At 37.7% G+C, this 10,160-nt stretch overlaps 1 protein-coding gene across 1 annotated transcript; it reads right to left on the bottom strand.

The window, feature by feature from the left end:
• Window positions 1-2,783: 2,783 nt before the first annotated feature.
• sf3b5 (splicing factor 3b, subunit 5) lies at window positions 2,784-3,336 on the bottom strand. The gene has a single exon (XM_067421349.1). It carries the CDS (start codon window positions 3,299-3,301, stop codon window positions 3,041-3,043), a length of 261 nt encoding a protein of 86 aa, XP_067277450.1. The 5' UTR covers window positions 3,302-3,336; the 3' UTR covers window positions 2,784-3,040.
• Between the last annotated feature and the right edge of the window lie 6,824 nt (window positions 3,337-10,160).

The following is a 10,160-nucleotide window of genomic DNA, read 5'->3' as shown; positions in this document are numbered from 1 at the left end:
ATTTTTTACTGAAAGTCTGAAATATAGCTTGACTAGATCCAACTCTGCCATGTCCTCTATCAGTATATGCTATGCAATGAACACTGAACGAATGCATTATTCTCAAGATTTTATTTTATTTCTACTTTTAACTTTTATAAGTCTTGAGAGAGGAAATGACATTGTGGCCTATTCAGAGCCATCGGATTTCAACAAAAATATCTTAATTTATGTTCCGAAGATGAACGGAGGTCTTGCGGGTCGTAATTAATGACAGAATTTTAACTTTTGGGTGAACTAACCCTTTATGTATAACATAAAACAAAAAATACACCCAGGGTGCATTTATTTAATCAAAAATATATGGTGCATTCAAGTTCTCCTGGGATGTTCGTATTTATGAGGTGAGATGTCGTGTTTACAACATCACATGTATATTCAAGTCTCTCTGAGCAAGATGGCGGTGTACCTTCTTTTAATCATTTTCAAGAAAATACAGCAAGGTTTAACTCTGGTAAAATGAAGAACAAAGAATGTGCAATCTGATTGCAATCTCTTAAGTTTTTAATTAGCTAACTTTGTTGTAAATGACAAAGCCTGACAGTTTCACTGCTAAATACCCATTATATTCAACTAAGGATGTAACGTTACACGACCCCCCAGTACAGATCGGGTCATGTAACGTTACAGTTCAAGACCTCCAGGGATGTTCGTATTTACGAGATGAGAAGTCGTGTTTACGACATCGTGTGCGTTCAAATCTCTTTGGTCTGAGCAAGATGGCGGTGTACCTTCTTTTAATGAATTTTATGAAAATACCGCAAGGTTTGTTAACTCTGCTAATAAAAAATGAAGAACAATGAATGCGCATCAGGTGAATTTTTATTTTTTATGTTTTTAAGTAATCTATGAAGACGCTGTAAACGGTATTGTTACATATTAGGCTAATTGTTATAATACAATGCTAGCACTTTGCTGTAAATGACAAAGCCTGACAGTGTCAGTGCTAAATATCCATTATATTATATACAGACCATGCATCCATTGATTCCGCCATGTTTCTCACTGACACACCCCTAACTCGTACAGATTGGGGCTAATGCTGCATTCAGGTGCTCTCAGAATTATCATAAATACGAGTTTCCTAAGTAAAAATTGCATATGAATGCCATCCCATTTCAAAATTTGAATGGGATGAGCTCGTAATCACGATTTCAGAGGTGGTAATTATTACATTTCCGATAGCACGTGAAGGTGGCATTAAAGAAAATCCTGAACTTCCCACTGGTATTTACGACTTTGTGGTGGTGGCGTTCAACTCATAAATACGATCTTTACAACATGACTTGAACGCACCATTATGCTGCCTTCATGTGCTATCGGAATTAGCGTAAATATAAATAAAAAGTTTCCTAGATAAAAATTGCACATGAACACCCTCCCATTTCAAAAATTTAATGCGATGAGCTCCTAATCACGACTTCAGAAGTGGGAATTATAAAAATTCCGATAGCACTTAAAAAAAAACATTAAAGAAAATCCCAAACTTCCCACTGGTATTTACGACTTCATGGTGGCATTCAACTCATAAATACGATCTTTACAACATGATTACTGCCTTCACGTGCTCTCGGAATTATCAAAAATATGAGTTTCCTAGGTAAAAATTGCACATGAACGCCTTTTCATTTCAACATTTGAATGCGATGAGCTCGTAATCATGACTTCAGAAGTGGGAATTATCAAATTTCTGATAGCACGTGAAGGTGACATTAATGCTGCCTTCACGTGCTACTCATATTATCATAAATATGAGTTTGCGAGGTAAAAATTGCACATGAACACCCATGTCGTACTCTGATGTCGTGTTTACCACTGGGAAGTTTGGGAAAAATTGTTAGATACCCAAGTTCCTGAGATGGCCCTGGCATAACCATTAAAAATGGCGGATGGGAAACGAATTTCTGCTGTGGCAGGTGTTTTATTAGTTTTTTTCCACAACAGTTTCATTGTCTCGTCTTGTCATTAAAGTAGTACATATTTACATAAATTAATAATCATTTGAAGCATATTGAGTACTTTAAACACATCACATGTAGTTGACCATCATTCCAGAATAGTGAGCAAGCTGATTATCTAGTGTGGTAAAACAATAGGATGTATGGATGAAAAATATTAACATTTTTCAGCCATACTTTAAGCAGCATTACCATGTCTACATTATGCCTTTATTGTGAATATGATTATAAACAATATGCTTTCATGTTGTGCTGCTAGTGGATTTTCTGTGACCGGGAAATAACTGAAATGGTTGTGTTAAAATAACATTTTCCCAAGACCCGCGTAAAAGTATGAACCTGGCATCCTCCATTCTTTCCGACAACAAACCACCTGAACACAACAAGCTCGCAATCATGACTTCTAAGTGGGAAGTAGAAAACTTCCGATAGCACGAGAAGGCAGCATAAGCACCAATAGTAAAGACTAATATTGTGAAATAGTATTAAAACTTTAAATAATTTATATTACAATATAATTTATTCCTGTGTTGGCAACGCTGAATTTTCAGCATCGTTAGTCTTCAATGTCACATGATCCTTCAGAAATCAATCTAATGTTGATTTGCTGCTCTGCAAAAAACATTTATTTTTATGGTTGAAACAAACTGTGGTCTATTTTTTTAAGGATTTCTTGAAAAATGAGAAATTTTTGTTAAATTATAATTCTGTTTACTTTTATCCTGGCAGAATAAAATTTATTTTGCAATTAACATTAAAAAAATAATATTAAAACAATACAATGACTGTGTGTGAACATAACTTTATTTTTTAAGACAGTTTAACGACCTATACAAAATAAACAAATCTAAAGATAATTAAAAGGGGGAAAAAAAGAAGAGAGAAACCATTGAAGGGTTCTCGAACAAGAGGATTTAAAAAGCACCCACAACCTCCATGTGTCCATGATCTCTCTCTATAGGCATGATCTCTCAGCGCATCTCTCAATGAACACAGAGCACAGCCTTATAAAAAGATCCAATATGGATTCAGTCACAATGGCCCTAAGCATCTTCAGGTTTGTCCGCTGGTGGACCACATGGCTGCAACATCTTCTCCATCAGGTTAAAGCGGACCCGAGCCTTGCTCTCGTTCTCAGAAACGGCAAAGTAATTGAGAAGGTCGAAATGGCCCATGTAGGAGCAGTATGAGTCTCTGTGCTGGTTAACTAGCCATTCCCATTTGCTGGTGTCTGCATGGCCCGTGCCGATGTACTTCGACTGCAGATGCTCCAGCTGACTGTGGATGTTGTAACGGTCCGTCATCTTCAATTAGTAAAATCTGACACAAAGAAATAAAATTAATGCAGAGATATAAAAATTAATTAATTGCTTTTATTCAACACAACTCATATATGGTATGGTTTTCCACGAAATACGGATGTTTTAGAAACTGCCAATTTACTAAAGATTCGAGTTGGGCTTTTTTTCCATATTAAGTCATGTTTCGAAAAGTATTTGTAGTATTTTCCCTAATAAACTAAGTAATGCACTCTCAATTTACAGTTCCTATACAAAAACAACTGTGGTGGTGAATAATTACAACTACCGAACAAACAATCGGTAAAGAGAAATAGTTAAAGTACAGTAAGAAATGGCTTACGTTACATCGTCAAGAATTACTCGGAAAAGTAAAAGTTATTCAGTCTTGTAAATCAAAACAGAAAAAAACAAACGGAAACCATCAGCTTGTAAGTTAACGTTACTACGTTTGCTGTTAAGCTAATTTAAGTTAGCTTTACCGGATTGCATTCTAGAAATCGAATCTCTCCTTAAACCACAATACTATCATTGGTTATTGTTTGCAAACGCTATTATTGTACTTACCTACAAAACGGAGATGTGAGAAAAGTGACTGATTCAGTCCTTTAACAGTTCTCGTTTAGTTAGCACAGTTTCGGTGCAGAGGAAGCATTGACAGTAAAAGAAAAGAAAGGAAGCAAGCAGGAGCGGAAGGAGTTACTCTGGTATCTGTCGGTGTGGAAAAAAAATGTCGTAGACAAGAGTTCCGCTCTGATGAACCGCAGGCGTGGTTCACGACTGGGTGATTATCAGCCTTATTACACGGCCACATGAAATATTGATTTAGGCTTAAATTATATTATATTTTCTTACTTGGCTCTCATAAAAACTCCACTAGGAAAAATGGTCACCGTGTAGGAAAATAGTCAGCCTAGCAACAGGATGAACAGTTCAACAATAATAAAAAAAATATATACATTTATACATTTCCAATCATGTTACTTCTTCTGTAGATTAGTTATCTAGCATAATTAGGTTACGATGTAACAACATAGGCTACCTTGAAATAAAAAGCCCTGATACAAAAAACATAGCACAATGGTGACATGGACAACAGTAAAATAACAATTGTAGGGCTCCACCTTATTTGTCATTTATTGCCATCCGCTTCCAGCTATTTTATTTGTAAAATACAACCTGTTAAGCTACTGCACACTGGTATTTGTTATCATATTTCAATTAGTTATCAAAATCATAAATACATTGTAGAGCAAATAGTTTTACCATTACTCTTCGTTGTTATTCTTTTTAGTTAGGCTACCGTCTCGGATGTCACATTCTCACTGCCACCTTCTGCTTCGCGAAGTAAGTTGGTCAGACTGTTTTTCAGAGGCTTTGGTTCAGAAAGTATTTTTCATTTTTCCCACAGGTATAAAAAAACCTATGACCAAACCAACCGCTACGAAGTAAAATCACATTACACACAAACTTTGATTGGAAGAGAAATAGTGGGTGGCGCTATAAAGTTCTTGGCGCGATTGATTGTTTTGATTGATTGATGGATTTTTTTCAGAATCACGGGCAATATGTTAGCCTGACAAGCCAGACTATGGAAGCAGAAAAGACTGATCATTAATAATTCACGCAAAAAACACAATTTGCACACATGTAGATCATTTCACATGCATGAAACCAAATTTACATGCACACAAAACTATTCACGTGCAGAAAATAAAATTATATATTCATAAAATACATTTCACAAATGCAAAACACAATTCATAGATTTACAACTGTGCATAAAAACTTTCGCATGTTTAAAATTTTCAAGTTTGTCCTTGAATGTGAATGTGCAAATCATCAGCGTGTGAATAGTCTTGGATTTGTGTGTGTGTATTTTAAAACTCTCCTGGCCGCGCTCTCTGCCCCCAGATCAGTCGTATTCTTTAACCAATCAGATTTTAGCGGCCAATCATAATTGCGTGAGGGCGGGCCCACCTGGTGTTTCGTCATCAGCCTTTGCCCACAGTTCGTCATGGGGCCAAGCAGAGGTATGCACAATTTGATCTGTTAATTTTTGTTTAGTGAAACTATGAAGTTACTAGCGATCAGTGATAAGGGCCACATCAAGATGTTTGGTCTGGAAACTCACCATTGACAGGGCTCAATCCGAGGGGCGGGATAAACGGTTGTCTTTCAAACTCCCTCTGCACTCGATAAGATAGTGCTAGAACCAACCAGGGCAGAGTAAAGCAGGATTAAACATTCGCTGTATCCGGTCGGCAAAACTCAGAACACATCTTCCCTTCTTAAGAATGACTTCAGTGCCGTTCCTTCGGGTTTCTCACAAGTTCCGGAGAGTTTTTTTTCTGAGTATGGGTCTGCTTGACGTTAATAGAGCGGAAGGTCCTTGTATGTCCCGGAAGGGTGCGCGCGCGTGTGACCAGAGCAAGAGAGCAAATGCACGGCCATAAAAACTGCTCTCAAGCTGCAGATCCACTCATCCATGCAACACTTCTGTCACACTGTGCTCCACTTTATTCCTATGGGTGACGTCAAGCGACTTTAACGCGCCCGCATTGCATTCCGGGAAGGCAGCGCTGCATTTGAACTGATTTGAACGCAGAAATGACGAGAAGCGTCACAACATCACGCTTCAATCGTGTCGCAAAAGTGGATCTCCACGGTCACTGCTGTCACAGGACTTCACGAAATCAACAATGTTACCAAAGAAGTGTGTTTTTGACGGAGCGGTCCCAGCGATAAAGGTTCATGATTGTGCTTTGGAAGCAGGCGGTGAGTAAAACTGCTTCAAATGTCTATGTTGTTGGCTATCGTCGCATAAGTAAACATCAGGAAACAACACGATCGTGTATAGTTCATTTATCCATGGAGCATGCTATGTATGGCGTGTGTTTGAATACATTTGTTTAGCTGACCAATATAGGTGTCAGTTTGTTTATTGTAAAACCATCCAAACATAAACCTAGGGGACGTTCACACAAAGCGTGCTTCTTCATTCAAATGCGCTAACGTTACTCCATTGTTTTTTTTATACACTATCTGACGTGCAAAACCGTTTTGCTTGCTACTGCTAAGGATTAATCACATACAATAGTCCATAAACCAAATCATGTCCTCATAACCCCAGAGTAAACAAACGCAAATGTTGACAGCCGACTAAATACAGTAGGCTACATACCACAGAGACGGACGTCCTGATGTTGCTGCTTCTCCAGTTCAATTTATTTCATCCTTCGGATCGGATTCTGGATCGTATATGTATTAGTTGAATCTGATTGATAGCCATGGTTTATTTAGGGTAAAACCGTTTTCTTTTCCACGCATGACGATTTCAGCTTTCAGAAGCTCTCCTGCAGTTGCCCCTGACTTTATTTATAAAACTATGACTTTATTTCTTATGTTCAGTGAGGCTTAGGGCTGTAACGATATGCGATATGAAATCAAAATCGCAATACTCAGGTCCACGAACCTGTATCGCGATGTGAGGAGGCAGAATCGCGACACACCCCTTCCAACTCCCAGAATTATCCTTCCTGTCCAGGTCCAACTTTTAAGTCAGCAGTATGGCAACATTTCAGCTACCCGGTGGAGAACAAGGATGGCAATCGTGTTGTTGACAAGACCCACACAATTTGCCGTAAGTGTTTCAAGAAGCTTCCCCAACCGGCTGGCAACGTGGTGTGAGCGTGGTGTTTCTGTTGCGTGTCATCTGCGGGGTGGCTGCGTGGCATTTTCTCTTTCTTTGCACACCAGAAGCGTGTCTGACGCGGCGCTTCTGTTGGTATTGATGTACAGGAGGCCCTATACTTCATGTTAAATATATATTGCCTATTGGTACCGCAAAGAAAAAGTCGGCAGTAGCCTATTGACCATACAGATATATGGTATTGACGGCAAAATAGGCTACAGAATACTGTACAGAATAAAACCGTTTTATCCCCCCAATATCGAGGTTTGTATCGTACTGTGGGTCAAAAATCGTGATACGAACCGAATCGTGGGTTTGGTGTATCGTTACAGCCCTAGTGAGGCTGTGTTGTCACATCGCACAGATGCTCTGTTGGCAAGTAAATACTTCTAGGAAGCAGATCTATCTTTTTTCAAGTTCAAAAAACATACATACGAGTCATCAAAAATGGAATCAGACACTTGAATGGGTTCTGTTTGATCTTATTAATTTAATTTAGAGGAAATGACATGATCTCACTTCTGCAAACCCATATTTTTTCTTCTACAATATCAGTGGTCAAACCCTTATCTTACTATCAGCAACAGTGAAAAAGAGCATGCTGCAAGTGCAAATAGAACTCGTCTAGTGCAATTCTCATACTGCTTATAGAGGAAATTAACTAAAGTAAATTTGCCCAGCGGCCCCTTAGAAGAAAATAGTGTTTGTATATTATTGTGGAAAAACTGAGGTGACTATCAAGAAAGATAAATCTAATGATGCCTATTGGATGTAAAAGAAAAACAAGTGGCAGTCGGCCACCCTTATGATAAGTTTATGAATGGAGCAACTGTGGCAAAGAGTGTGGGGAGTAATGCACCTGCTATGAAATCATGAGTTAGAACTATATAAAAGTGTGAGCTGAGAATGAGATGGTCAGATGTTGAGCTGACGTCTCACTTTGTTGTTCATACAATAATATTTATCTTCATGAGACCTGGAACTTTGACTCAGTGAGACTTTCTTTGACATATTGAAGACTTTGAGAACTGGAAATTTGTTGTGTGTAAACATCTGATAAACATTTAAAAAGCCATTTAAACCTACATTCTGCAGTTTATATTGACCTCTGACAGGAAACATCTTAGGGGCATATTGCAGATCAGGAAATGGTCTTAAAATACATCTAATAGATAAAAGCATGCACATTAATTAGACATCTCTGCAATGTGTGTGCGCCTTATACATCACTAATATATTGTGTGAATTATTATTTATAGAAAAGGGAAACAGGAGTAAAGTACCACTTGTCTTTTAACAGTGTCAGGTGTTAATGGAATTCGTGGATATGTGATAGCTGAGAAACGCACACATAAAAATAGTAGTTGTTAGCATAAAGTCATCCATTTTTTTTATCCTCATAATGAAATATGGTAGGGGGTGTGAAAATCACCAGTCTTTCGCTCAGCCTCAGTACAATACACCACAGGTTTGGAGAGAAAATTAACTGATCTGTGCTTTCCTACTGCAGTACATTGGAAATTACTTCTGACAATGTAACTATTTTATGTTTTGGCAAATTGGGAGCGAAATTGTATGAATTTATACATACTCCTTAACCTCAGTGGGGCATTAGTAGTTACAAAACATCAAGTAGTTACACCTTGCAATAAGACTGTTCCTAAAGACTGTTCACCTAAAAATGAAAATTCTGTTATCATTTACTCAACCCGCTGTTCTAAATGTGACTTTTAGAGTATAAAAAGGCAGGACAGTAAACAATATTAAGATGATTAATGAAGACAGAATTTTAATTTGGGGGAAAACGATCCCTCTAATTGATGCCATTACTTTGATATTGATTACATTTTAAATTTGCAGGGGAAAGCAGTACTAGGACTTTTTTTTAAACTTAGCAACAGTAATTAAATAATGGTAAACCTCACTTAGAGGCAGTAAATCCTTTTGTTTTATATAAGGATCAGCTGTATGACTACTTTAATTTTCGAGAGGATGGTTTTCATTGTTTCTGACAAGATGAGGTGTTATTGATCTGGAGAAATAAAATGGACTGCACTTATAAAACAACTATATGTGTAGAAGCTCTTTCACACAATGAGGCATTTTAGAATTAATTAGAACAGACTCAATGAAGTCAATTACTACAGCCACAATCTTTATTACCTCAAGTTTCATTTACTCTTGAGTGCACTTTGTAGGAGTATTTAAGAGGTTTTCCTCTGCAGTCTACAGAATCCATATCAAACTTTAATTATCTTATATTCATGACAGACAGCCAATCAACCCAAATGTTCATCCTTGGTTTCACATTATGGACTTCATCTTCTTAATAAGGTTTAATACAGTCATATTTGCCAAAGTTTTTTCTACACAGTCTGGCATCGCTGTAAAATCCTGCACCCTAAGGTCAATGTTAAATGCGAACTACAATGATGACCCGGATGACTGCCGCCCCCCTCTCGCCTGCTCTACGCCGCTCTCACTGTTTCTCTTGCCCTAGGTTATGTGCTGAGCTGTCCTGAACATACTAGCTCTCTGTTCCTTAATTTCCCCGGGGTGTTGCAGCAAGACTGCATGTGGGGGGGGGAAGTCTGCTACAAAATGACTGAACTGGCAGCTCAAAGGCCATGATTATTTGATTTCAACGAATTACAGAACCAAATTATTGGCCCCTTACAACTGGCTTGAGTCTCAAACTAGATAAGAGATTCTGGTAATAACTGAAAACAGCTGTAGCAGTCTTATATTTTGTGTTTTCAGAGAAGTCTCTTAAAAAGAGTTCAGTTAAGTGAAATATGTTCATCCAAAGAGATTTTGATTTGAAAAATACAAGTAATATTGTAATTGAAAGGTTCAGCAACTGTGAGGAGTTATGATATATTAAAGCAATGTCGACATCATTTTGCAGCGAAGGTCCATTCTCAATAGTGTAATGATGTATGAAGCAAAGCACACACAGAAATCACTTTTTAAAGCAAGTAGAATTTTGTTGGTCAATGTCATATTCCAGATTGTGTGGATTCCTATGGAATGATTTCGCCCACAAAAATTCGCCACACAATGGTAGACGTGACTACCTTTAGAAATATGAACAATAAGATGTTCATGTTGAATGTTATTTTCTAGATAGAGGTACATTTAAAAAGCTCTGAACGGACCTTGAAGCATTAT

The sequence above is a fragment of the Pseudorasbora parva genome, chromosome 17, assembly GCF_024679245.1.
Source record: "Pseudorasbora parva isolate DD20220531a chromosome 17, ASM2467924v1, whole genome shotgun sequence".
NCBI lineage: Eukaryota > Metazoa > Chordata > Actinopteri > Cypriniformes > Gobionidae > Pseudorasbora > Pseudorasbora parva.
The sequence above is the reverse complement of the archived record's forward strand: the minus strand, read 5'-3'. Positions and strand labels throughout refer to the sequence as shown.

What these genes read in the sequence shown, in the direction of transcription:
- sf3b5 (XM_067421349.1), bottom strand. Translation starts at nt 3,301, where the DNA reads ATGACGGACCGTTACAACATCCACAGTCAGCTGGAGCATCTGCAGTCG.